Consider the following 27,840-nt stretch of genomic DNA (forward strand, 5'->3'; position numbering starts at 1 on the left):
TCCGAATCTCCTGGGTTTCCTATGCCGCGCCCTCCTTGGCTATCCCAGTTTAAAGGAGCCGGAAGATCTTGTCATCTTTTATTCGGCCTCTTTCAACACCCCTTTCAAAACTACCATGGTGTCTTTTTTAGAGCTGTGGTCCTTGGCATTGAGTTGCACGCTTGTCGCGATTGGATATTGTTACCTTTTACTTCGCAGATACCCATCATCTTGCAAACAACTCTCACCGCCGATGCTGTGTCATTTTTCCTATGGAGTTTCTACTGGATGGTACTCTACCCCGCTTACTTCACACCCTTTCTACACCTCCCTACCCCGAAGAACCGTGGAATCATTACGGGAAACGAAAACGGTCTTTTCACCGAGTTTCCTTGGGATGTAGCGTGCAGATTCTACGATAAAGTCCCCAACCAAGGCCTTATTCGTTACTATGTAGCTCTGTCGAATGAGAGGATACTAGTAACTAGCCCTCAGGGCCTCAGCGAGATCTTAAGTTCCAAGTCTTATGATTTCGGCAAATCTAACCTCTCAAAATTTGCTATCAAACGTTTCACCGGCAACGGCCTTGGGTTTTTGGATGGCGATGAGCATAAAGTAGGTAGCCTTGTGAAATTCGCTGCTAGCTACGTTTCAACTTACCAGCTATCAACAGTTGCAGCGAAAGAGCCTCATGCCTGCCTTCACCGCAAGGCATATTCAAGACTTGATTCCGACATTCTGGTCCAAAGCCGTGGAGATGACCCACGGCATCGAAGAAACCGTGAGGCTCAACCCGACGGGCGAGGCCGTTGTTGCGCTCCACGACTGGGGCACCCGGGCTACTTTGGATATCATTGGAGTGGCAGGACTAGGCTACAACTTTGACACCCTGAACCACCCAGACAACGAGCTCAGTCGCCAATACAAGAAGATGTTCATAGAGCCGTCGAACGCCTTCAACTGGTTGGAGCTCCTTGGCAACTACATTGATTTCCGCTTCCTCCTGAAGCTTCCCATCAAGAAGAACCTTGAGTTAACGCAGGGTTCCAACTTCATGCGCAATATCGCGGCGCAGGTCATTCGGGAGAGGCAGGAGAAGCTCCACGTGTCGGGAGACTCGGGCCTGAAGGACATCATCACTACCGCGCTAGCCAGCGGGGCTTTTACCAACGACCAGCTGGTCGACCACGTCATGACTTTCCTCGTGGCGGGTCACGAGTCCACCGCCACGGCGTTCGAATGGACCATGTACGAGCTGGGGCAGCGGCCAGACATACAGAGCCGGCTCCGGAGGGAGATCCGCGATCGCATGCCGTCGTCCCTGGACACGGCCAATCCCCTGCTGGTCGAGACTCTACCCTATCTCAACGCCGTGTGCAGCGAGGTTCTCCGATTCCACCCTTTCGTCCCTTTCGCCACCCGGGTCGCCGAGAAAGACACGACGGTCCTCGGCCAGCACATTCCCAAAGGGACGATACTGGCCTACGCCGCCGAGGCTACCAACCACGACGAGAAGCTGTGGGGTCCCAGCGGCGGTCGTTTCGACCCGGAGCGCTTCATGGCGCCTGGGGCGGCCAATTCCGGCGGTGCCATCAGCAACTTCGCGTTTCTTACGTTTTCAGCGGGGCCCAAGAGCTGCATAGGCCAGAAGTTCACCAGGACGGAGTTGGCGTGTCTCGTGGCCGCGGTGGTTGGGGTGTTCGAGATTCGTCTCGTTAACAACTTGACGGCGGGGAATTTGAAGTTGGGAAAGACGAAGAAGTCCAAGGAGGGAATCTTCGCCATAATGAAGCGGCTAGATGGGTGGTGAACCAAACAATCAAGTATTTGTTCATGTTTTATCCAACTGGCCTGGCTATACTTCTAGAGAACGGCGTTGCTACAGGTTGCGTGTTTAGTGTATAGCATTTTAGGCCACGAAGACCCAATCGAATAATTTGCCATAGTATATAAACTGTGATATGCAAGACAACTTATTTGACAGAGTGCGTGAAAAACTAATCATTAATAACCGCTCTATGCAAACAATTCCTTTTCTTAATTGCTAAAGTAACATATTTGAATTCCTTGATTTACACTTACACGCGGCGAGGGGGCACCGGCGCTCATAGCTCAACGTTTATTTGGGCAAGGCCCATTCGAAGAATGTGTATTTGTTTATCTTAATGAAAGTGATCCTGAGTACAGATGCCCATGCGGTCCGGAATAGTACGCTGGCCGGTGGCTTAGCCGGCCACAATTTTAGAACCCGCCGGTCAAACGCCGTCTTACGTCTCACGCCACCGACCACCATAGAACAATGATGCTAATTAGCTAAAGTTCCAGATTGCATCTATAGATTAATAGAAGTGCCCATAGGTATTCTCTTCCGGATCTCATATAAGGGAAAACAAGCAATCACCGAAGAGGCTCACACGGAACACCAGCACCGGCTCCGAAGATCGGAACCAAAGGTTTTGTGCAGAACAATCCTACTCTGGCATAATATCCAAGGTCGATCGCCATTCACCGTGGGACCATGACACTGCCGACAAGTGCCAATCCTCCGCATAGAGGTCACAGCCCCAGAGGAAAGGAAGACAATAGCCACCTCCCCACGATTCTGTGCCTACATGGTGCGGGCACCAACGGCACGGTGTTTCGGCTCCAGTCGCGGCGGATCATCCAGGCGCTGCAGCACGCGTTCCGATTCGTCTTCGTGGACGCACCCTTCGAAGCACTACCGGGCCCCGGTGTCATTCCGACGTTTGAACAGCTACGGCCATATTTCCGGTGGCACTGCGACGAGAATGCTGTTGGCGAATTCAATATCGATCTTGCGGATGTGGCGCGGGAGCGAGAACAAGTCCGGTCCTTGCTCACGGCGCACCTGACGCGCGAAAATGGGGTCGAGAAAGAAGAAGAAGAATTACAAGAGGAGGAGGCCGCGGCTCAGCGAAGTGGCGGCGGGCACAGTGACGGTCATAATCGTGGCCCTGGGGTCGTTGGTGTCATGGCCTTCAGCCAGGGCACGAGGGTCGCCACAGGTCTGTGTTTGGACCCCGAGCTTGGACGGGACATCCATTTTGCCATTCTTATCGCCGGAACATTCCCCGCTCTGCACTTGAGCTCGACCGCCGCGTCTTGTAGTGCTGCCATTGGATCAGAGGTCATAGCCAACGCCACTGACGGGGTTCTGCGTGGCGATTCTTCACTGGCTACTGGAGATCGGCCGGACGCCACAAAGCTCGTGTATGGTCGCACGTTGCGCGATGGAAGCTCCGAGTCGGACTCGAGCTCTGTGTCCAGCTTCGTTCCCGATGAGCCCACCACCTCTTCCTCTACCCCGTTATCTTCGGTCACGCCCGCATTGTGTGCGCCTCGTCAGATAAACATACCGTCCGTGCATATCCAAGGGACGTTTGATCCTTGGGCACCAGAGAGTGCGCGGCTGCTAGATGAATACTACAATGATCAGCTCGCTGTCACGATCCAGTTTCGAGGGGCACATCAGGTCCCAACCTCGCCCAAAGACGGTTCCATGATCGCCAAAGAAGTGCTGGCCGCTTGGGAACGGTCCAACGGGCTGACTCATCGAGATTATTCGGGAGGCGGGAAACGTGGGTGCCATTAGGATCTTGATAAAATCGATATTATAAATATACATTCTCAGGAGATTCATCTATATACCTTTTACGGACTTTCTTAGAGAATAGCGATCCAATGTAGCCCACCGGCATATAAAGTTTATTCATAATATATTAATTACTTTAATACTTAAATAGACATTCTCGTTTAACATTATAGGTTAGGTAACTTAAAAAGATAAAGTTATAACCTGATGAATAACTTCTTTTTAAGTTTAGGGGACCGGCGGTCTAGAATATAATAGCCGGCGGGAACTTGATGCACCGGTCTACGCCGGTCCCCCTCTTTAAGTAAGGGGTGCCCACTTCATATTCTCCTAAAACAGAGACTTGTTCCGTCCCTTGGTGTAACATATCGCATGCATCACTTAAGGTCGCTTACTGCATATCGATATGCAGTGGGGAAGCCAGATTTTGTCCCATGTATATGCAGCTCAATGCATATAATCCTATACCAGCACTAGCCAAGTGACGTGGAATTGCTTGACAGAATACGGATGGTTCATGTGTCTCGCCTGCCAAGCCAGGGTAAGCAACGCCAAGCCAAGGTAAGCAATACCAAGCCGTCATGGTGCGCCACTTCAGGCAATTTAATCTTTGATAAGCCCGGACATGTCTCCGACCTACTCCGACCTTAGCTGTACGTAAGATTTAAGTGCGTAGACTGCCGCGTTTTTACCCTCTCTGACCCTACCCCACCATTCCTTTTCTTTTCTTTTTTGCTCTTCGGTTCAATGACGGTATGACCTACCCCACCATCCAAGTTGGACTATGTATGAGACACGCCGGAATAGCTATACGACAACGACAGGAAAGAGTCAGCGATACAAGTCTTTGACATCATTTAAGGCTGACCCAGGACGTCTGTTCTCTGGACATGAGTAACAAGTCATGCTGTTGAAATGAAGATTGTTATCTGTCAAGCCCACAAACCAATACCAGCTCCTCGGCCCTTTCACACCAAGTCCCATGCAGAACGCAACTAAGATTAGTCCATCCAACCAACGGGCCGCATGTAACCGCTGTCATGAACTCAAGAACCGTTGTGAGCGTACAAACGGGCCAGATTTCCGTTGCGATAGATGCGAACGACTCGATATCAGTTGTCTTTCCCGGGCCCGCTTCCGAATCGGAAGACCGAAGTCAAAGAGACAAGTCCCAGATAAGGCATTAAAGACGTCATCCCGAGAAGATGAAAACGCACCAATGTCCGGCACTAATGCTGGCTCTATGCCGAGAGACGAGCACAGCCCCGGTGAACCTTCGGCCGATATGGACAGCGACTCGTACACATCGGACATGACAGATTCGGGAAACCAATCGGATGTGAGAGAGATACGTACCGACAGCATCGACGTTTCCAGCATCGTAGCAGCAGGCAATTTGCTTGGCAAGGGTAAGCATCCCCGGGCCGACCCGACCCACCCCCCTTTAACCCGGAACCTGTGTAAACGCTAAGATGAGAGAGGAGACATCGTGGAGTGGGACCAGGCTTCAAATTTCCTTGGCTCTTGGCAGCTGAATCAGGACTCGGGTCAAGGGGACTCTTCGTCGTTCAACATGCCTGCCGTCTGCGACGGCCCACGGCCGGCCGGAGTGGCATCCGAGCCCAATGGACACGAAGCAGCCTTCTCGGCAATCTTCGATTTCAATATGGATTTCCAGTCTACTGGGGGCGAAGCAACGATAGAAGACAGATTGTTCAATCTGCAGGACAGACTGAGGCGCATGTCCTCAAGTCAAACCAAATTACCAGGCCATAGTTCCACCGCTGGAGAGGATGTGGGGACTTCACATGTTCATGTCTCACTGGAAACGTCTCTCGAGGTTACGCAGCTTCTGCTTGAGATAATCCAAGACGTTGTCTCGGACGGACTCGCAAACAAAAACCAGGCTGATTCAGTAGCTCCTCGAAAGGCACCATCGAAAGTGGACCGGCCACATCGGAACGATCAAGTGCGGGATGCAACAATACACAATATCCTGCAAGTTTCAATGTGTTATGCATATATTCTACGCATCTTCAGGTCGATATTTCGTTCTCCAAGCCCGGGGCTTTTATCGTCTTCAACGCTGCCATCGACTTCCGGAGACTCGGGCCAAACTTCAGGAACGATTGATACAAACTACAGTACTGTGTATCCGTCATCAGCATCTGATTCCGTATCGTCGGAATCACTGACAGCATCCTCGCTCAACCACGACAGGAAAAACAGCCTGCTACCAGCTACCGAAGCCTTCAGCTTAGGCCGTTTCAGTCTAGCTTCACAGCCCCAATTGAACACCCGAATAGTGCTACATACTGTGCTAGGCCTGATTCAGCAGCTTCAGAGCGAAGTGAACTTGTTAGCTGGTACGGTCCAGGGAGGACATGGTGGAGGAGGCATATATCACTTCCAGAACGCGCAACAGGATCCGGGCAGCCCGCGACGAGGCTCAGGGGAAATGGGCGCCAACATGGATAAGGAGAGTCCCATGATCACAGCGGCGCGAGCCGCAATAGAGGCGATCAGTGAGCAGGAAAAGGCTTTGGTCGACAACTTGAAGTACTTGGCCAATGCGACCAGAAGCAGACCCGGGATTACGGAACGAAAAGACTAGAAAATAAAATCTATTCCGTAATGGAACGATTAGAAACTGAATTTCTGAGCTATCTGGTAGCGGAAATGAGCTTTGGACATAGGCTGGTGGACCAGTCCTTTCAGGGGCTGGGGACAGCTGCAATACGAAGGGGGCATGAACTAGACCGCCACTTAGATACGTAACCCTTGGTTCACCCGACGTAGATCAACTGACTCGTCAAACAATGAGTAAGACGGAGAGACTCAGAGTGTGGGGAGTATGAGGGATGGCGGGGTTGGAGGGGCCGTAAAATCTGACATCAGCTCTGGCTGGGAGCCCTATCATACGTGTTGACAGATTGATTGGGGTCGATCAAATCTTGGCATGGATCAGATAGGTTACACAACGGGAAGGTTTGAGGAGGGGGTTCGGCACGGGTAGCACCCGGCGATCATGAGTTCATGAGGCGAGAAGACGCACGCCCCGACGGGCTACAACGCCATGGCTTTCTGCAATTCATTTCTTCGGAACCAAACCGGACCTTAGCCCTACTACTAGCTTGTTTGGGCAAATCTTGGTCATGAAAGTCACCGGTCAGCTATCAAAGCTTGTTCGACTTCCTTGTAACACCAGCCTGCAAAGCCTTCGGCGATACGCCGGAAGCTGCATTTCGGCGTTATGATGGCTGTGCTCCCGAGACTGATATGCAACTATGTTCTTGCATACCGAGTCTGACCGATTTCCACCCCTGCGTATGCATGTAAAACGCAGTTTCTTGTGGCGAAGTAACATATGATCGGGCTGTGAGGTTTCGTTGCGGTGAGGAGACATCATTTAGGGAGCACTCGACGTGATTAACAACAGGATGATGGCGAAGTAGTTCAAAAATGCTGAGGATGGCTTTTTTGTCAACACATTTATCTATCATAAATCACCAGGCTCGAAATTAGAGCGGAAAAAGTGGAAGGGGCAGCACGCCTCGTATATACAGCCCATATACAGTCGCACTGGTGCTTTTATACTGAGTACAGGTCTATGTTCAGTAATGCTACATTCATTTTAGCACGGGATATAGAAAAAAGGAAGGAACAATAGTTGCGTGTATTTAAGAGTATCGACCATACGGATCTAATAATAGCCTGCTGATTGCCCCTCATACCCCAGGAAGTGCAAACGCATTTGACGGCTAGTGACGTTCTTCTGTGTGACATGAGTCCGCACACTTTTTCATTCGGTTTCCAAAAATTGCAGTCCAGTTAGAATTCTTTTTTCTCTTTCGATTCAATGTCAAGGTGTCAAACCAGTCCAACAACAATGGATAACAGCATCGAGATGTTACAAATCCTAATCGACAGCTTGGCAATCGGCAACGATGTAATCAAGGAGCTCCAGGAACCTGAGCTAGGAACCGGTAGCGATTCCGCCCAGGCGAATATCCAAACAGCGAAAGCCACCCTTGTCTCGCAGTGGGAAGCCACAACCACTAACACGAACGAAGTGCAAGAATCCGCGATTCTCTCAAATCTTGAATCAGCCTGGCTAGAAGAACTTAGTATGCCTTTGGATATTTCTAGCTTCGGGTTTATGTTTTGGATATCCGAGGAAAAGATCGAAGCCAAAATCAAGGACATTGTGGCTATTACCAACGACGCCCAAGTCGCTTTATGGATGGTTGCCGAGGAGTGCTATAAGGAAGCTAGTACACCGAACGGCTGTCTCTACCTCAACGACTACTATGTCCTATACCTCGAGATCCATGGTATTAATGATCCACGCCAACGACTACCGTTCTGCAGGAGTTTTTGGGTCAATCTTTGGGCCCGAGTCGTCAATGAATTGCCTGGAGGACCGACGCTCTTCTGTCCACCCTTGAGGCTTGGGTCTGGGCCTATGGAGCCTAACAGATGGGACATCCCGCCCTACCTATTTCGAACGTTCGACCCGAACAGCTCGGGAACAAACAACGCAAGGGTAGTGGCTTCGATGATGAGCGGCAGTTGGTCGCAGCAGGAAAGTCGGATCGATATCCTCGCTCGAGAGCCACAGCAGGCAGCAATCCGCCTACACAAGCATTTGACCAAATCGCTTTTCGGGGCAGACCGAGATGATAACCTGGTGTCCTGGACGAGTTCTCTACTGTTTGCCATCCAATACGCAATTTGGCGGGAACATTACAGTGACCCCTTTGACATCAAGATTTGTGCGGTCGATACCACAAAGTTCCCGCCGGGTCAATTCGTACAAGACGTTTGGCTACTGGAAAAGTATCGAGGAACGGCAACGCAAATTGGCCTGGACTACACGGACCTTTTGAGGTGGCGGAATGCCCTTCACTGCTACAACGGCGAATACCTCTCTCAGGGAGCACTGCATCACGGAACCCGATCATGCCTAGTGACTTTAGGACAATTGCAAGACGCGGGGCTTTTCGATCTGTACCGTGAACTCAGCAGTCCTGCAGGTAGAAGGCAATGGGCCATGAGGGTCAAAGACCTACGGATGTGCTGGGCACAGGAGCATGTAACCAGCAGCATGGAGATCCATTCTGCTCTCCGTCTGGGGCGTTGCTTCAGTCTATCCGAACCGTTGAACATGGCCTTGATGTTCTTGTCTTTCAAAAAGCGCAGATTCAATCTAAGTAGGTGCTCAGTTCCCCGTCCTCCTGTTCACTCCCTGCTGCATTGGACAGCCTGACTGATCGTACTAAAGTGGTTGATCTCGCCAACCCACCAGAATGGGCTGTCAAGCCGGTTGAGGTGCGTCGATACTGGGAGTCTACTGAAATCCTCAAAGCATTCAGGAAAACTCATTCCGGTGAACGGTTGGGCTTTTTCGGAACCCTACGAGCGATCTATTGTGATAGCTTTGGTATGTCGTTCTGATTGCGAGAAATATGGCTCATCCGAGGACAATGTGGTGTAACGAAGCACCCTTGGATACCCACTGAGTGCGCTCCCGAATAAATGCCCGAGTAATATCCATTTCCTTTGTTCCGCCCTGATACATAGTACAGCTTCCTTGCCGAGGAGTATATGCATGTCTCAGCTTTAGTCAGCCACCTTTGGTAGTTTCTCGTCAAGCCCGGTCTCTCCTCGACTGACAGCAGTAGTGGTTCGTCGGCTGATGAGCCGGGTTTACGTGGCATGAACGGGCTTAATATGCCCGATATGCCATGTAGAAAGCGGGCATGTGGCGACGGGGATGAAGGAGATGGAGCCCAACCCATTGCGCTGGGGAGGAAAGCGTGGGGCCGTGACATCATGATTGGAGATGGATGCATGCTCGGTGGTGCTTTGAGTCTTCGGCTGATTAGACTACTTCTGAATGATGTCTCTCTTCTCGTGCAGCCACACTTTGCGAGCACGAACCAAATGATTCCCTATCAAAAAGCAACAACGGACGCAACCATGAGGGACTCCCCTCCTTTTATGCTAGCACAGCGTCAGCGCTAGTATATCGCGCAGCAAGTACGTGTTGCCGCAATACTGTCGGCCAGTCAGAGGTGCTTGCCGTTGTCTCACATGCGTTGGAGCCTGATCATCTATGGTGCGCACTGCAAATGTGCTGAGTAACGACACGCATTGCATATATGCCGGATAAGATAATGCCCCCTCCCCTGTGTGACGGCAACAATATAATTAAGCCGCGACGGCAGCCCTTCGAGAGAGTTTCCATGGACATTTTCCAACCTGCAATGCCGTAGATAGACTGCTCAAATTGCGACAGGAAGTTTCCAGTCAACATGGCACTACCAATTCTACTCCTTCTCAAAGCGGCGGCAATTTTGGTCGGTATCCCTCTCCCCAAGAATAGCCGTGATGAGCAGGCCTAACGCGTCACAGGGTGTTGTACGCGTAGTTTACCAGATAATCCACAACATTTTCTTGTCGCCGCTACGGAGATTTCCGGGCCCGTTGTTGTATGCCGCCACCAGCATCCCTTACGACATTGCCTGCACAAGAGGCGACGCCATCACTGTGCTGGCTCGTCTCCATGACAAATACGGGCCCGTAGTACGCGTGCGCCCGACGGAGCTTTCCTACATAGACGGCCACGTGTGGAAGGACGTTTACGGCTTCCGCTCGGGCAAGGAAGAATGGTTCAAAGGCGACGTCATCCACTACCTCAACGGCGTGCCGGGCATCCTCAGCGCCCCTAGGGATGCTCACCGACGCTACCGTCGCAGCCTGGCGCATGCCTTCTCGAGCCAGGGCCTTCAGGAGCAGGCTCCTCGGATATTAACCCACGTGGACCGGTTGGTCAAGGCCCTGGACCAATATAGCGGGACGGGGCCCGTTGATATGGTTCCGTGGCTCAGCTGGACCACGACCGACATCATCGGCGACCTGGCATTTGGCGAGAGCTTTGGCGGTCTGGAGGCCAAAAAGGAGAACGCCTGGTCGGCCTTGACGTCGAAGATCCTGACCCCGGCCGTCGTGATCGGCATCGCCACCCGCTGGCACATGACGGTGCTGGCCCCGCTGTTGTACCCGCGCGACCTTTTCAAGGGGCTGGCGTCGACGGGCAAAGACCTCCGAGAGAAACTGCGGAGGCGGCTCTCGTACAGCCAGAGCCGCGGCGACTTCTTCGACCGCATGCTGAAGCACGGCCTGATCGTCGAGGACAAGTCGGCCTTCAAGGAGACCAAGGACGGTCAGGAGGGCATCACGTTCGAGGAGCTGGAGAGCAACGCGCAGGACATGGTGTTTGCGGGGTCCGAGACCACGGCGACGCTGCTCACCAGCACGATCTACTACCTGATCCGCAACCCCGCGGTGCTCTCCAAGGTGACGCAGGTTGTCCGCTCGACGTACCGGATGGACGGGGACATGACCGTGGCGTCCACGTCCCCTGCCGCGCTGCCGTACCTGGACGCCGTGCTGCAGGAGTCGATCCGCATCCACGACCCGGTGCCGATCTTCGCGCCGCGCGTCGCGCCGCGGGGCGGGGACACGGTCGGCGGCGTCTTCGTCCCCGAGGGCACGCGGGTGCAGATCCCCAAGTACGTGGCGGGCCGGTCCGCGCTCCACTTCGCGCGGCCGCTCGACTTCGTCCCGGAGCGCTGGCTGCCGCCGGGCCAGGGCCGGCCCGCCGAGTTCGCCGACGACAACCGCCACGGCGTGTTCCAGCCCTTCAGCTTCGGCCCGCGCAACTGCATCGGCATGAACCTGGCCAAGGCGGAGATGCACCTGATCCTCGCGAAGCTGCTGTGGCACTTCGACTTCGCTCGCCCCGCGGGTGCGGGGGATGGCAAGTGGGATAGCTGGGCCACGGGGCAGAAGGTTATGTTCTTGTGGATCAAGCCGGCGATGGAAGTCTCGATTCAGAAGAGGAAAGACCTGGTAGTTTAGAATGCGGCATAATAGGCTTGAGATGGATGGTTAGTGATTATGGATGGAATCGGGGACAATATAAGGGAGAGAGGCGTGGCAAAATGGGATAAATACCAGCCGTGATAACCCAATCTAATCGACAAGGACATGCAGTACCCTAATACACCGGTGCTCAGTTCCAAGCTAAGTGTGGGGAGCTTTTTACACTTATGTATGTTGTCTTATCGCTCAAGCAAACCCGCTTTCCCTAGTTTATATTTATTCATTATGAAATTCCGATCGAACCTATTCATGATGAGACCACGGCACCTTTCGCTCTTATAAGGCGATCTTCTTGAACCTACACATGCACTGCACCTTCAACGACGTTGGTTCTCGAGCTAACTTACTTTGTCTGGACTCAAGATAGGTTGCGAGGATGTTGAGGTAACGGGAGGCAAGAACTTCTGGCTTCATTCCGAATTGATGGGATATGATATTATCCACATCATTTCACCAGGTCCTCCGACAATCTACCCACGAATTTGTGTCCAGTCGACAACGGAGCCTGTATCATTTGACCCGGCTGAGACAGCATTTGTCATCATCGATCCCCGGAATTACTTTCTTTCGCCGTATCCGGGTCGTCCAGCCAACAGCTTGGACCTCGCAGTTGTCGATACACTACTGGAACATGCTATACCGGCCTGCGTGAAAGCTGATATTCCTGTTGTCTGGCTCGGGTGGGGTGTTACTGACGAACACATTGATGGGATGCCGCCCACCATTATCAAGTGATTTGCGGCAGACACCAACTTTGAGGGGCCGAAAAAGGTGGGAAATGGTCAACGGAGGACATGTCTTAATGAAGAAGCAATGGAACTCAGGCCAGTATCACCAACTTCTGGATGCTTCCAAACCTCAGGACATATGGGTTTACAAGAACCGTCTATCTGCCTTCCGGGGCGACACTGGAGTCAAACGTATTTTGGAGGCGCCTGGCATCAGAACGTTGCTGCTCGCCGGTGCCAACCTAGATCAATGTGTCGGTAGAAGCTCGCAAGGTGCATACACACATGGTTGGGACTGTCTGTTGACGAGCGATGGGACGGCCACTACGAGTGCAGAGTTCGAACGTCAGTGCATTGAGTGCGACACGGAAGGGGGGGGGTTTCGTCCTGACTTGCCAGCAACTCGCTGACGGGGTGGATCACATACGGAGGAGTCCAGATGCCCCCAATGGATTCGATACAGTCTCGAAGCGTTTGAAGAACATGTGAAGAGTTAAAGAATCACCGGGTAAGTGCTCGAAACGCTTGCAAATCCTCTCCAACAAACCCAAGTTATCTACCGTAAGCCACTACATCAGAACTTCGATCAACATTCCCTTCCTCTCTTTGCCCACTCGCAAACATGCCAGCTCAAGCGCCTCACTTAACTCACGGACCGTCCTGACCCGAACACCTCTCATCCACGACTCCCTGCCTTCGGCCGCGTTGCTCCAGCCGACCTCGGACCCCGCGGCCGCCTCAGCCAAAGCCGCGTAGTTGGGCGTGGGTCGGAACGAGGTGTTGATCTCGTCATCCGTGGCGGTCGCGTTGAGACCGTCGGGGTAGACCGCCATGGTCGAGTAGCGGGGCGCCTTCCATCCTGCACAAGCTCGCTTAATCAGCGATCTCAAACAAATCAAGCACTGACATGTTCTCCAGGGTGGTGGTCATGACTTACCTCCGTTATTCAGAAGGATGGTGAGGATGGGAATCTTGTACTTGCTCGCCACCCACAGCGCACTGGAGGGAGCGGCACACATGAAGCTCCCGTCGCCGACGATCTGGCAAACCAAGTTCGTCCGACCAAGGTTGCTATGCGACTCTCCGTCGGCCAGCGCCATCTCGACACCCATCGCGGCGCCGTTGCTCCACCCGATCCCGGTGCCCCCGCAGTTGATCCAGCTCCCGGGCCGACTCGGCTGGATCTGGTCCACGATGGCGTGGGACGCGGTGACGGCTTCCACCACGAAGGTCGTCGAGTCGGGCAACGAGGCTTTCAGAAGGTGTCCCACGTTTTCAAAGTCCAAAACGTCTTGGCCTCCCAGGGAGGGGCGGGATGCGATCTTACCCAGGCGATCTTGATGTGCCTTTGCTTGAACGACGCCGCGGGCCTTGTACTTCGGATCTCGGAGAGAGTTCATCAACGAAGTATCACTTTTGGCGTAGGCGACAAGCTGCTTGAGTGCCGTGTAGCTGTCGGCTTTCCAGCGTCCGTCGGCTGGGAAGAAGGAGACGGGGATGGACTGGTTCAGGGGGTCGCAGTCGACATGGTAGATCTTGGCGGTCTTGGGGGAGGGTTCCGGCTAGGGATCCACGGCACGTCGCAATCCAAAAGAAATACCACATCGGCGTCTTTGGTGCACTCATCCAAGCTCAGCCGGAAGCCTTCGGAAGCCGGGTGGGAAGCGGGGAAGCACATGTCACTGCCCCCGGTGTCGTGAACACGAATACCCGGCACCAGATCCGCAAGGGCCGCGAGAAGCTGAGGGGTCCGACGGTCGCGGCCGGAATAACCAGTAATGATGAGCGGACGCTGCGCGTGGACCAGAGCCGTGGTAATATCGCGTACGGCATCCGCAGGAAGTGCGCTCGGCCCGATCGGCCCCCATTGCTGATGATTGAGTGGCTCCTGCGGTGGGATCTCCTCGGCCAAGACCTCGCGTGCGGCAGCAACGTACACAGGACCCCTCGGCGTACTGTTGGCGAACTGTAGCGCCCTCCCCACGGTCTGCTTGATGTTGAGCCCCGTGCGGACCTCGCCGGTGTACCTGCAGTACTGCCGCACGATGGCCTTCTGATCCGGCGCGTCTTGGAGCCAGTGCATGTACTCGGTTCGGGATCCGCGAAGCTCGCCGGCCTCGGTGTACGGACAGAGCCCCGCGAAGATGAAGACGGGGACGCGCCCGACACTGGCGTTGTGAACGCCCTGCCCGAGCGCTTGCGTCCCTACGTCGACGTGGACCAGGACTGCTTGGGGCCGACCTGACACGCGAGCGTAGCCGTCGGCCATGGAGATGGCCGTGATTTCGGAGGGACACGTAACCATCTTGGGCCAGGAGTTGGGCCGCTCTCGCTTGCCCTTCACGATGGCCTCGAGCAGGGAGGGATGGTCGGACCCGACATTGACGAAACAGGTGGTGATGCCGGCCTGTACAGTTAGCAACCTCGAGGACGCTGCGTCGACGGGATCGAGGACGTACCTCCCAAAGGGACTCCAAAAGAGCATATGCTGTCGTGTATCTATCCAATGATCAGTTGAAGTCGCGTGTCGGATGTGGTCTATAGCCTTGTCAGACACTTACGGCCCTTGAGTAGAGTCCATGTTGGCGGCACTATTAGCTACAGGTGGAACCAACGGTTCTCGCTTGGTCGAAAATGCAGGGGTAATAGGGATAGGCCGCGAATTCACCTTGGGCCGACTTGAATAACGTCCAAGAGAGTTTAATCTGTGTGAGCTTCTGGCCGCGGAATAGGTGCCAATCGCGGTGATGCGACATGCTCGGACGATGTTGTTTGTAGGAAACATGGTAGGGAAACTGCTGAGCGGAAAGCGATGGTTGAAGTTGGTTATAAGTGCGGATGACTATGTGGTAAAAGAAGTGGCGTGCGTGCCTCGAACTCACTTCTTGCGTGGCAGTTGGCTGCGCGTACTTGGTTCTCAGAAACCCTTGCGTCCAATTCGAACTGGTAGAAGAGGTATGTGTTGATGGTTGGTAACAACTGCACATTGGGTGTTTTAAGCTGACGCATAATAAACCCCGCTTTAGGTACATCGGATGTTGTTGTCTTCTCCTTTGTGCCAAGCGATCCAGGGCGGGCTTTCGCTATACGAGCTCCACCGATCCCTCGTATATATCTACAAAGAAAGTGTATGAGTCCTCTTAGTCCCATCGCTGTGCACCTTGTTCCGCCTATGTATCAGAATGAGCGCAGCGTAGCCCACCGTGGCGAAGATTCCCAGCACGGCGACACCCATACACGTTGCGTAGCCCGGCCGGTAATGCGGCGCAAACGACGGCAAGAATATGAAAGGAGCTACAATCCCCCAGTGTTCCCAATGCTGATCATCCATCCCGAGCCGATGATGCGGTTCTTATGACCATCCAGGTTCATGATGTACCAGCAGATGACCGTCGCTCCAGCGCTGAACGCCCCCATGCAGACCAGGCAAATACCAGCATACTGGGCGGAAAAGTGTCCGTACGTGGTCATTAAGATGGCGAGGCCGGTGACTAGAATCGCCGAGGAGAACTGCAGGCAGAACAGGTGGTTCCCTGTGCGGTCCGAAATGTAGGCCAGGACGAGGCAGAGACCAAACGCGGCAGCAAATGGAGGGACGGAGTGGAGCTGGGTCTGGACTACCGAGTACCCGAGAGTCTTAACAATGGTGGGGGTGAAGTAAGCAAACGAGTAGACCGGGACGACCACGGCTGATATCATGCGTTAGTCCAGAATGGCATCAAGTCGGAAAGGGGGAAGGGGGTGCCGAGGCGATGCATACAAAAGTACATGATGGGACCCAGATAGTTCTTCGGCTCCTTGAAGAAGGCGACGAGATCCCTCCGCGTCACGCTAGCCCCTGCAGCGGCAGTATGATTCGCGTCCGTCATCTCCAACACATGCCGCCTCTCGCGGTCCGACAACCACTTCGCCTCGTCGGGAAAGTCGCTGACGAAGAAGAACGACGCGATGCCGACGACGGCAGTGAGAATCCCCTCCAGGATGAAGATCCAGCGCCAATTGCTGAGGCCGCGGACGCCGTCCATCTTGGCGATGGCTGAGGCGAGGAGGCCGCTAAAGGCCGAGGCCAGGATGACGGAGCAGAAGTACAGGGTGAACCGCTTCTGGGACTCCTCTTGCCGATACCAGAAGCTGATGAGGTAAAAGCTGCCGGGGAAGATGCCGGCTTCGAACAGGCCCAGGAAAAAGCGGGTGGTGACCAGGCCGCCGTAGTTGTGGATGAAGCCCTGGGCCAGCATGACGACGCCGAAGCCGACGGTGCACAGGGAGAGCCAAAGGTGGGGCGTCAGCCTCTTCATCAGGATGTTGGACGGGATCTCGAACACGATGTACGGGACGAAGAAGATGGCCAGCGCGATGTTGGGCTGTTGGGAGGTCAGGCCCAGCTCCTCGGGCATGCTCATGGTGAGGGCGTTGGAAATGTTGCCGCTGCGCGCGGGGTACGGGTTGAAACCTGTCAGCAGGCACTCCAATGCGAAGATGCGCCCCAGGGGCGGGCGAGGGCAAGAATGTCTCAGGTGATTACCGGTCAAGAAAAGCGACGACGTAGATGATAAACAGCATGGGAAGCACGTGGAAATCAATTTTCCGTCTCAATCTGGTAGTCTCATCCTTGGACAGGGGCCGTGACTCCTCGTGTGGAGTTGACGCGACAGTCATCGTATCAGCGTCTAAAGACAGTAAATACAATTTATCCCGAAAGATGGCAAAATAGGGGCAGCATGCATACCCAAAACTCCCATATTGAACCAATTGGCTAGTGCGCGATGTTTATTCCGTACTTTGTGGTTTCTTATGGGCTCAGAAGGCTGAATTGGAAGATATCAAAAGAAAAGACTGCAGCAATGAGACGGGATGAGACAGATGTTTCGGGGAAAAGACATGGTGGAACAGAAAGGTTCAAATCATTCTGGAAACCCAACCTCTGCTTGGACCTGAAATCCGACAGGCTGGTTGGTTCTGGCATGCCGGTGAGTAGCCACTTCCCACATGGTGGTATCCCGGTGTGTCCGAGAGTCGGGCTCTTACCAAGACTCTTGGAAATTGGGGGAATGCATCCGAGAGGACTCGGCGTGGGTGATTCCGAGCATGGTAGGTTCGCATCGTGGCCGTCGACTGCCCGATGCTACCCAACATACATGCGCTAGATGTCCATGCGTAGTTATGTGGCTGGGAGCCTCTTGCAACTGATTGGAAAGGCGTTTTGGGGGCGTCCCTGGGGTGTCAGCTAAGGTGCCTGCTAAGGTGCCTGTTCTCGGTCAGATAAAGTTGTTGTTGATTGAAATCCCCACAAACTGCCATTCATCTGACAGCAACAGCTTCCGCTGCCCCCCCCTCTTTTATCCGTCATATCCACTAGAGCTAGTGGCCCAGATGACCGGGATATCTGCGTTTTTATCCTCCTTATCCCACGGACATATGCCCGTGCATTTGTTAAACGCGTACACATATTCGAGGATCCGTTAGTGATAAAAGCCTGGGCAGGCACTGTTGCTTACTGTATTATCATGAAGTCTTGACAGTCAGGTGTAGGCGGGCCTTGTGGTGCCCGCTGCTCGTGCTCGGCACATTGAGATTTCCCTAGCTTACCAGTAACTACCCCCGCGTCCCCAGCTTCGGTACATTCGGCTTTGTCATACCTTCCAGACAGTTCGACATCCATTTTGTTCGTTCTATTTCGGTTCGACATCGAGCTGGCAGCCAACAGAAATAAAAACCTTATGTAATCTCCCTGTGGAACACTGTGGAACAGCGAAATCATCTTTGGGAATATGGTGCGTGTGCTTTCCCGAGCTTGCCGTACCAATCGCTTCCGCAAGGCGACGCGCAGGGGTTGACTTAGTCGCGGGAGTGGGCTCGCGGGGGAGAGCAGGGTCTCTTGGCCCTGTAGGCAAGCGGCACCAATCGACCGGCCAACGAGTTTACCAATACACATCTTCACAAGTCACATCATGAAAATGCTTTGAATCCCCAATTGTTTCTTGTCGCGTTTACCTGCAGCTGCAACCGCGCATAGATCCCGTTCTGAAGCGTACGACGATCACGTTTTTTCGCATTCTAACTTTCCAAATGCCGGGCCACGGCCACCTACGTACGATGAATTAGTGGCCCGTGCGTTGTCGGCACGTGACACCCCGAAAAGGGGTGTTCCTTACCCCTGAGTCGGCTATACCAACAGGCCGTAAGTCGGTATTAGTCGCTGAACTCGGTAAATAATACAACAAACTGTTGTGACAGAGTGCGCGTCGCGCCGATCGTGAGAACACACCCTCATGGCCTGTGCGAGCGCATTCTTAGAATCAAGAACCTTCTCCTGGCCTGTAAAAGCTCCCCTAGGCCGGCTTCGGCGTCCAGGGAATGGAGCTCAGCAACCGAAGCATCCCATGGGCGGGTAGATGTCCTCTTCAGGTCATGCTGGAAATCACCTATAGTGACCTATAGGTCCTGGAATCCGAGCGTCAACGGTAGGCATCAGCGTTGAAGCCCTTAGAGCGCGCGACGGAGGTAGACCGGTATGCCAGTGTCGACGCCATTGCTAATCATACACCACCGCGTTGATCCCCGACGAGATCTCTGATTCAACTGATCCTCGAAGCGACTATCTAACTAGGCTCACTTAGGGCAAAAGGGGAATCATGTATGGTCTTGTTCGGACATAGCCGGCGTGGCATGCCTTGTCTTAAACTTTCATACGGGTGGTTGTTACGCTATGTTGTGGATGAGATTCGGGGATAAATAGATTCATGTATTACCTTTCCATGTTTAGTGTAAACATTTTTGAGACTCGCATACTATTACATCTTCCCTCTAATAAATTTGGCCGCTTTGCTATTCTGATTCTTTTTTTCGAAATGCGTTTCATTGCATAGTTGCTAGCTCCCCAATCAAAGGCCCACATCGTCTAGAACATATAATTTATAACAATCGATTCTCCGTTACGTTTAAAAGAGAGTACTATAGATTATCTGGCTCTTCTTTTGAGGCTTGAGACTTATTAGGTTCGTCAAGCAATATTATAAGAAACGACCTGGCCTTATAAGTTCACAGCCAACTATTAGCATAATGTTTAATGTATGTATATATATCTATACATATATTTAATGGCCTTGTTATGATCGGTTTTGTCAGACCCCATCGTGGCATGACCTAAGACGGCCACCCCCAGTTTGGATATTCGACGATCGAGAAAGCCGGGGCAGATGTACACCCTTGGAAACCAGAGTCAACCATGTAGCTGAAAGACTCAGATACCGACACTCAGACCCAGAGCCATCAGGCTCACCCCATAGTTACTTTATTTCGAGCATGATCGCTGCATCTCCGTCGTCGTGATCTTCGTGTAGTTCCGGGATTTTCAAGGTCTCCTCCATCAACCAGTCGACCACCTGAGCGAGGAAAGGGCCGGCCACCAGGGAAAGTACCGAATCGACCAGATCGCGCTCGCTACTCGAGACTGTGTGGTAGACATTGGGGAGCTCCGCTTTCTTCCTCATAGCCTCCTCGATTCCCGTCTTGACTAGGGCGAACTGCTCGGTGATGACCGCCCGAGCTCGCTTGACCCTGAAGAATCCCAGGCTGATGGCTTCGTCGAGCGCGTATCGCGAGATCGCGTGGAGGAGGCGGTTGATCTCATCGAGAGCTGCGTCTTTGAGCTTTTGGTTGTTAATGTTTGCGACGGTGGACATGTTGGCGTTGGATGAGAAAGACATGTATCGTTGGAACGGAAGCGTTATGACGATGAGTAGTGATGTCGGGGATATGTAGAATGCTTTGTGGTATGGGGAGCTTGTTTCATCGAGTCTGGTGATCAAGTCATTATTGATGGGAAGAGATCCTTGTTATATATCTACGGACCAAACAATGTAGGATATGTCGACTCGAAGGTTCTCTTAGACATCTTGCTCTGTGATCTTCGTATCTCGCTTTCGCCTGCCGGTGGTTGCGTAACCTCGAGACATCCAGTTGTAAGGCTGTCCGATTTCCGATCATAACTGGAGATGGCCCATCGTCTTGGCATAGACAGGGGCCTCTCGTGCGGCCCCCCTTGATAGCATCTCTTGCTTGGCATGAACTAACACTCTTGTGGCATGCTTGGCCATACATGGCTTGATGGGTGATCAAGGTGGTGTGGCTCCCACAGCAGTCCGGGCCAGTACCCGGGGGTCCGAATATGCAGACTTCCGGAAACGTGGTGTGGGTACAGGCCGGGGTGCTTTAGGGCGACAACACCCTGGACACTGCTACGCCGCGTCTTTTTGCTATCGACTGATAATGAGCCCACGTCTATAGGAACCCCGTCAATATTGTGCCATTCTTTAGGCAGGGATCATGTCGACTCCAGTACCACAACGGATGTGGCTGCTGCGAGGAAGATGTTATGGAGTATGTGCCTTGTGTCGGCCGTCCGGCTAGTTCGGTGAGTCATCTTATCAGACAGAAGTTCTTCTTAACAGCAAGACGCCCCTACCTCTCGTGCTGGCTTTGGTAAGCACATTTGTCTCCTTATTATGGAGGACCTCCAATCCCTGTCCTTAGCTAAGAGCAAGGGTTGATCTCATGAAACTGGGTCTTTCGTTGCCTTGGACTTTGCTTTGCTAAGGACGCACTTTCATTTTTACTTTTTCTTCTCCTTTATTCTCGGCCTAGAATAGGACTTGCCATTATATGTCTTAACCTTCTTGAGATAGCCATCACGTGCCGCGTTAGAATACATATATATATAGCTACATCTCTAAGCTGCCTTTTATAGCTACGTTCTTTACTCTTTTAATATACTTAACGTGGTTTACCATTAAGTCGGTTATATTATTTCGCCGGTTACTCTTTCTACTTCTTAATACTTTTATATAAATTAATTTAACTATAACGCTTTAAATTAATTAAAATTATTTATTATCCGATTCGTTACTCGATTCTATATCCTTTTTATAAATTCGCGTATTATAACTAATTTCGTTATAAGTATTATAGCGCTTACCGCCTATCGCGCGCCGCTTCGACGAACCCCTATTTTTACTTTTATCGGGCGTTAAATACTTCCCTTTTACCTTCTTATCCTATAAATATTAAGATTCTTTAATAATAAAGGCTCCTTTAAATTAAACTCGCGCTTTTTTAACCTTCTAATACTTTAAAAGGGTTAAATTAATATCTTAAAGGGTACGGACTTATTTATATATAATAGTTATTTTATAAACTGTTCGGTTTATACCCTTTATTATCTAATCTATAATATCTAAAATTAGTATTAAAGAGCTTCTTTAATAATTAGAGATCTTACTTTTAATAAAAATAGAATACTTTATCGTTTATTAAAGGTTAAACGGCATTTAAAAGTTATAATTATTAACCGTCCCCGGATATAATAAGCTAGGTATAAACGTCCGGAAACGTATATCTAACTTATTAATTACCTTATTTAAATTATAAAGTATTAAACTAGATATACTAAATTTAAATCTAATATTATTTTCCGTAAAAATAATAAAATACGTAACTTTAAAAGCGATAAGGAATTCGAGCTTTATAATATAATTTATTGAGACCTTTATAAATAACTTAATTTCCTTTAAATATATACATTTTAACAGTAAATAAAATACGATATTTAATAATTAGAGTAAATAAAATAAATAGGGAGGTATATTAAGTATAATAATACTATTATCCTTATAATATATCTTAAATTCGGTTAAAATATAACTCTTATAACTATTTAAAATTAAAAAGTAATAATAACCTTTTATTTATACTTTAGTATATTTATTAAAGTATTTAATCTAATCTAAACCTATCTTGTTATCGATCTAGTTATTAGAAATTAATTTAATTACTTAATCGCTCGATAAGTCGGTTTTATACGACTAATTTACGAGGTAATATTAATTTTAAACGATTAAGAACGGTAAAATATATTAGCTTTATAAATTAATATATTTTATTGCCGTTAACTATTCTTAATTATTAAATTAAATTATTTTTACCTTTTTAGATCGATCGGTATATATTATAATAAGTATTAAGCCGATAACGCTTATTATAAAGCCGGTTTCGTCGAAATTCTATATATCGTTTTTTAAGATACTATATTTAGCTTTTGTATTTATAACTAATTTAAATTAATTAAAAATAATTTTTAAATCTTTATAAAGAACTCTCTAATAATTATATTTCCGATTTATTTTAATCTTTAAGTTTAAATTATAATTAATAAAGTGCTTAACTTAATACTTACCGACGTGCTCGCCGCTATGCGTTCTTATAAAAGATTAGCTATATTTTTTATATTAGCGATTTTAAAAGGTATTCCTCGGGTATTTAAATCGATTATATATTTATATAATACCTCCTTTTTAATTAATATTAATTTTTATTATAAATATCGGATTTCGCGTTATAGAGTTCGGCCGCGGAGTCGGTCGCTAATTATAAATTATAAAACGCCGAAAGCTTTTATAACAACCCTTTAATTAATAAGCTTTATAGGATCTTATATCGCTTAAATTATTAATTTTAACCTTCGTTCTAATAAAGAATTTAATATTATAGTTATAAAGATAAAACGTATTAAAGTTTAATAGGGAAGGTCGGTTAAGTTAATAACCGGCGAAGTAATATAACCGACTTAATAGTAAACCACGTTATATCCTACTACTTATATTTTTTAAAGTCGCATGCTATCTAAACTTATTACCAACAGCCCTAAAGGGGCATACGTCTTTCTTGATTGAGCAGCCCTGAAGATTAAACTTATCAGCTTCATTTAATATATGCGAAGTTCTCAGGAGAACTATTACCTATTTAATAACGATATACCTCAAACGTTTTATTCGACTCTCTCATCCAGTACCTCGGCTTCCACCGGAGCCTCGTATCCACATTCATTATACAAGCGCAGAGGAATTGGCATCAGTGAAGTGAGGATGGAAAGCCCATATCAGTTCTACGCATGGTATCAAGGACGCCCATAGCGGCCAGTTTCTCTAGGCTTACTGAGAAGCGCGCAACAAGGGACCATACTAACGAAGATCTGCTTAAGTAACAGCGCCCATTGAAGAGGACGCAGAGCACCCTTACATCTAAGTCAACCTGGAAATGGATGGTATTGCCGCTGGTCGAGCGCGTATTCGCGAGATAACGCCAGGTTGCCACAGCAATATGTCTCTATGGGCTAAAGACTTCCGCGGTCTGATTGCATCAACTCTCAACGGGGTAGTCAAACGTCCTTCTGAGACCACTTCGTTCTTTGCAGTTGAGAGTCATTTGCCTCTCGTTGGTGCCGTGACATCTTTGCCAGACAAATAGTTGATCACTCAATATTTTAAGATAGAATTACACCTTACTATGCAGTACATCCAGAAGGGTGGCGGGGGATTGTAGACATCGATATTACTACCCGACACTATCGCCTCAGCGTGCTCGATTAAAAAACAATTATAAATCTTATGTGTTAGGTAAGGAAATGCGGATTAATACCAGAAACTCCAAGTTTATGCCATCTGACCTAATCAATCGACTTATCTAGAGACTTGCGTTTCAGCAACTATCCAACGAGAACAGCAGAACCGACATCCGCTAGAACCATTAGCTGCGGCTGCTAATATTCTTTTCTTTTTTGATCTTCGGTTCAATGTCAACGTGTGAGCCCAACAGAAACGAAACCTTGCGGCTGCTAATATGCCTTTCCAATAACATGACAATTCCCGCGAAACCATTCCCCTTTGCCTGCTTTAGTGCTCCATAGTACCCAGTTCGACCAGGAAGTGCGCTTCGTCCGCCAACATCCAGGAGTAGCTTGACCATATCCAGTCTCTTCTGGTCGACCGCGCTGTCGAGGGGATTGTACTTTGGCCCATCAGTCCAGGCATAATAAGTTGAGTTTACATCCGCATCTTTCTCTATTAGTAAAGTGGCCAGGCTTAAATTTCCCGATTCCGCCGCAGCATGCATTGCTGTATAGCCATACGGCGTTTGAGATTGTATGTCTGCATTCCGTTCCAGCAGGTAGCGAATGAACCATAAAGGGCACATCGAACTCTGGCATGCCTTCATTAGAGGTGTTGACCCATATTCTCCCACCCAGTTAACGTTCGCCCCTTGCTCAATCACTGCGCAAGCGAAACTGAAGCATCCATGGCGTATCATCTCTCCCAACAACAAGCCCAAGTCTTCTTCTTGCAACATTTCGAGCCCAGCGCCGTCATTCCAGACCTCTTGTAGAACTTCATGGTGTGCCCCAGAATCCCCCAATTTAGGGATGAGCCTGAAGCGTCGGCTCGCTTCGACACGGTCGGTTGGGGTTGGAAGTGTCGCGCCAATGCTTCTTGCGTAATTGAAGAGGTCTAGATCAGACTTGCAGATCTTGAGGGGTCTACTAATCGACAGCTCAAGCAGCTTGGGCCATACTGGGTCTGCCCTTATGTCTGATACTTCGGCAAGTAGCATCCGACAGATGTCGCCATTACGATGTGTGATCCCAAAAGCCGCTTCAATCATCGACTTTCCATCCATCGCGCAGGGTCTGGAATGTACTTGCATGCCCTCGTCCAGTAAATAACGGACAGTGTTGATTTCGCATCCCTTTCGTATAGCGGCTTGTAGCAAGTCCATCCCGCCGACCTCTTTACCATTCCACCACCTCTCTGTCGACAGATTATCCCGATCATTGAAGTATTGATCATCCCATTTTACACCATGTCTTTGTAAGGATCTGATGGTATTGACGGCTGGTTGGCGAAGGCTGTGCTTACTCGAATCGCTTAACAGACCAACTGCTTTGAGCATGGTTCTTGGTCCAAACTGCTGTGTGTTGAGACCGAACTGTGACAGGCAATCGATAATAGGATTGAAATCGCCTGGGTAATTCAACTCACTTCTCCTGGTAATCGTAGCATCCAGAACTTCTTGGTAGTTGAATACTGCGCCATGTTTAGCAAGCAGTTTTATCATCTTGACATCTCTTGCGACAACTGCTCTACATATGGGGAGCCACTTGACAGATTCCAGGAGCTTCACTTCAATATCCACTCCGTATTCAAGCAAGACTTTCACGGTGCTCTCCAGGCGTTTCTCAGTGGTTCCTGATAACGCAATCTGGAGAAGCACTTGCTTGACGAGGTCCGTTGGATGTGGTTTGTCTTTTATGTAGTCGCGTAGATGTTCCAGTCCTCTGCCAGCGGCCGCACAAATGCCAGACACTGTGACGTAATTTTCCATGCGGTTGGGAATACATAATTTGTCCGTTGTTTCCCAGCGCAGATAATCGTACTCCTCGAGGTGGGCGTCTGATCCGGGCTTTAGAAGGGTCCGGATACGCCACAGAGCAGGGCGATCAATTTTGTACCATCGAAGCCAGGTATCAAAATCGACTATGGGTAGTTGAATTTCCACATTTCCGTTAATCCAAGCTTTTAGAAATACCACGTCGCTGTCTTCAACTAATTTCTCTAGTGACGCCGCCGGCTTTGGCTTTGGCTGGTCATTGATGAAATCGAAGTTTCCTAAAGCTCTTTTCGAGTAGTCGACTTTTGAGATCCGTTTCCACGTTTGCTTTCGTAAGCGTCGATCCATTCTCCGTAGGTTAGCAGTAATTGTCCAGAAAGGGACTTGCTCGATCCATTTGCCGGCTCTGGTAGTGAGACCTATCTCGAACCAGGTTCTAAGTACCGCATTGCAGAGGCTGCTAGGGTTTTCCTCTAAATCCCCCAAAGAATACCAAGTTGCAGTCGCAGTTGGCGTATTCTCGGAAAAGAAGAGGCGAAGGAATTGCATATCAGCCACGAGTCCGAACCACTTCAGAAAAGAGTTTCTTCCATTCCAATCGTTGTTCCCATTGGAAATCATGTAGCTGGCATGTAATAGGACACCGAACGAGCTATTGAGTCCAAAAGCCATTGGAGATCCTGTCATCTGGTGTAGATATGACACCGACCGTAGACTGTCATGAATCTCATTACCGTGAGATTCCACTGTAACAAACACGTTAGCTAGTCAAAAAAAAAGTTTCAACGGACCGGACGAATTCAGTTACATAGTATCATTAATCTGGAAGTGAACTCGTTAAACGGCAAATTCATTCGAATTCTTCCAAGCGGCCCATGGAGCAAGGCCTCTACATCATCTTGAGCAAATGGAGGCGGAATGAGCTGCAAGGAGCTTGGTGGAGGGCCATAAAGGGCTGTAGTGATGAGGCGTGCACTGGGCGCTAAACGTCCAGCCGTTGCTGCAGTTATGGCAACATCGCCTGGTGTTGATTGGAGATCTGGAACAGCCTCGGGCGAGGCCGCTGGTGGAGTTCTGATGGTGATACTTGCCGGCAAAGGGGGGTATTGACTAACGAAGGGTTGGCGACATGCCAATTTCTTGAGGATGAGGCCATACTTACCACGGATGGGGGGATTTGCATTGCTCATCTTGGGACGATATCGATTAACTTCCTTATCAACCCTCTTCTGTGCCAATGTGTCTCCGAGAAAGGTTACTACGCTCTCTTTGCCTTGACGTTTGTCAAGATGCGTAGCAATGGCCTTCCAATCTGACCCTTTGAGATTCTTTCGAAATCCGAGGTGATCTCGAAGAGTTGTCTCATAAGCGCTCTCGCTAACCTGGTCAGAATCCAGTTGAAAGATCATTAGTACGAACCTACCTGAACAGGGGAAATCCGTGCACCGTCTCCATCACATGCTTGACCTCCTTGAGCGTCTTCTTCTGTATCAGATAGAGGTCCTTGAGTACTTCTTTGTGGGAATCCCACAGCGAGAAGTCCTTGGGTTGATTGGCATAAATGACTGCTGAAGACATGGCGAAGTGTTGCGAGCTCGGTAGTGCAAGCGGTTCTACAAGATGGAAGATCTTTGGGAACTAGAGGAGAATGGGGAATATGTTGAAGAAGCAGTGGTGTGAGAGAGAAAACAGAGGATTTCTTTTGTGAGAGAAGAGTGGTTTGGTTGCAGTAACTTGGACATAAGAGCATGGCAGAAATTGCAGGCACAGTTTGGGTCGCTATGAAATTTATCGTCAGGTACCGGAAGATAATGGATGGGCAGGCTGCCACAGGTCTTGAAAACAGGGCTTTTCGCCAGACTGTAGGACTCGGAAGACGGTATAGTCACACAACATGAAACTAACCAAAGTCTAGCCAATGAAAACAGAAAACGCCAGGCCGCCTTGCAGCAGAGATGTGCGTGTGCTTTTAATAGTATACAGCCACAAGTCTCAGCCGTGCAACAGATATCCACACAAACGATTACACAGCGTCCATGGGAAGCGCTAATTCAAATTTTGCAGTTGTTCACCGAAAATAGAGCTGCTGTAGCCAGAGCATGACCAATCAGAAGTTTTAAGACCCAGTCCAGTTGCGGCGGCGCTTTCTCGACTACCAAGGATCTCATGCAAGACATATAGACACACATACGCCACCGCCCCCTCTGTATCTCTGTTCCTAGCCTGCCTAACTAGTACGGCACACACATCAATAGCTGTTTATGCGGGTGGTCTGGTCAGGGTGAACTCTTCGTAGCACCTCAGGGCGGCTCTCAATGTTACATGATTGTCCGGTTATATCCCCTGGCC

General features: G+C 50.1%; 9 protein-coding genes across 9 annotated transcripts; 5 read left to right on the top strand and 4 right to left on the bottom strand.

Annotated features, from left to right (window-relative positions):
* Positions 1-198: 198 nt before the first annotated feature.
* Positions 199-1,789, top strand: PG998_002758 (cytochrome P450 monooxygenase; the record flags this gene model as incomplete). The annotated part of the gene is made up of 2 exons (XM_066869576.1): positions 199-606; positions 659-1,789. Coding segments are annotated over 2 exons (1,539 nt in total), but the record flags the coding sequence as incomplete, so codon positions are not given.
* Positions 1,790-2,497: 708 nt separating this feature from the next.
* On the top strand, positions 2,498-3,592 carry PG998_002759 (uncharacterized protein; the record flags this gene model as incomplete). Its single annotated transcript, XM_066869577.1, has 1 exon — positions 2,498-3,592. The coding sequence occupies one exon, from the start codon at positions 2,498-2,500 to the stop codon at positions 3,590-3,592; it is 1,095 nt and encodes a 364-aa protein (XP_066737992.1).
* A 1,219-nt stretch (positions 3,593-4,811) lies between these two features.
* On the top strand, positions 4,812-6,206 carry PG998_002760 (uncharacterized protein; the record flags this gene model as incomplete). Its single annotated transcript, XM_066869578.1, has 2 exons — positions 4,812-5,001; positions 5,065-6,206. The coding sequence occupies 2 exons, from the start codon at positions 4,812-4,814 to the stop codon at positions 6,204-6,206; spliced, it is 1,332 nt and encodes a 443-aa protein (XP_066737993.1).
* A 1,275-nt stretch (positions 6,207-7,481) lies between these two features.
* On the top strand, positions 7,482-9,619 carry PG998_002761 (uncharacterized protein; the record flags this gene model as incomplete). The annotated part of the gene is made up of 4 exons (XM_066869579.1): positions 7,482-8,805; positions 8,877-8,923; positions 8,961-9,035; positions 9,236-9,619. The coding sequence occupies 4 exons, from the start codon at positions 7,482-7,484 to the stop codon at positions 9,617-9,619; spliced, it is 1,830 nt and encodes a 609-aa protein (XP_066737994.1).
* Positions 9,620-9,985: 366 nt separating this feature from the next.
* Positions 9,986-11,518, top strand: PG998_002762 (toxin biosynthesis cytochrome P450 monooxygenase; the record flags this gene model as incomplete). Its single annotated transcript, XM_066869580.1, has 1 exon — positions 9,986-11,518. The coding sequence occupies one exon, from the start codon at positions 9,986-9,988 to the stop codon at positions 11,516-11,518; it is 1,533 nt and encodes a 510-aa protein (XP_066737995.1).
* Positions 11,519-12,839: 1,321 nt separating this feature from the next.
* PG998_002763 (thiamine pyrophosphate enzyme) lies at positions 12,840-14,755 on the bottom strand (the record flags this gene model as incomplete). The annotated part of the gene is made up of 3 exons (XM_066869581.1): positions 12,840-13,129; positions 13,208-13,814; positions 13,871-14,755. The coding sequence occupies 3 exons, from the start codon at positions 14,753-14,755 to the stop codon at positions 12,840-12,842; spliced, it is 1,782 nt and encodes a 593-aa protein (XP_066737996.1).
* Positions 14,756-15,564: 809 nt separating this feature from the next.
* Positions 15,565-16,929, bottom strand: PG998_002764 (uncharacterized protein; the record flags this gene model as incomplete). The annotated part of the gene is made up of 3 exons (XM_066869582.1): positions 15,565-15,959; positions 16,031-16,698; positions 16,796-16,929. The coding sequence occupies 3 exons, from the start codon at positions 16,927-16,929 to the stop codon at positions 15,565-15,567; spliced, it is 1,197 nt and encodes a 398-aa protein (XP_066737997.1).
* A 2,630-nt stretch (positions 16,930-19,559) lies between these two features.
* PG998_002765 (uncharacterized protein) lies at positions 19,560-19,955 on the bottom strand (the record flags this gene model as incomplete). The annotated part of the gene is made up of 1 exon (XM_066869583.1): positions 19,560-19,955. One exon carries the CDS (start codon positions 19,953-19,955, stop codon positions 19,560-19,562), a length of 396 nt encoding a protein of 131 aa, XP_066737998.1.
* A 3,530-nt stretch (positions 19,956-23,485) lies between these two features.
* On the bottom strand, positions 23,486-27,069 carry PG998_002766 (uncharacterized protein; the record flags this gene model as incomplete). The annotated part of the gene is made up of 5 exons (XM_066869584.1): positions 23,486-23,513; positions 24,017-25,187; positions 25,248-26,237; positions 26,300-26,873; positions 26,950-27,069. The coding sequence occupies 5 exons, from the start codon at positions 27,067-27,069 to the stop codon at positions 23,486-23,488; spliced, it is 2,883 nt and encodes a 960-aa protein (XP_066737999.1).
* Positions 27,070-27,840: the final 771 nt, after the last annotated feature.

This window comes from Apiospora kogelbergensis, assembly GCF_038363985.1.
Source record: "Apiospora kogelbergensis strain CBS 113332 chromosome Unknown utg000001l_segment0_segment0, whole genome shotgun sequence".
Taxonomy (NCBI): Eukaryota; Fungi; Ascomycota; class Sordariomycetes; order Amphisphaeriales; family Apiosporaceae; genus Apiospora; species Apiospora kogelbergensis.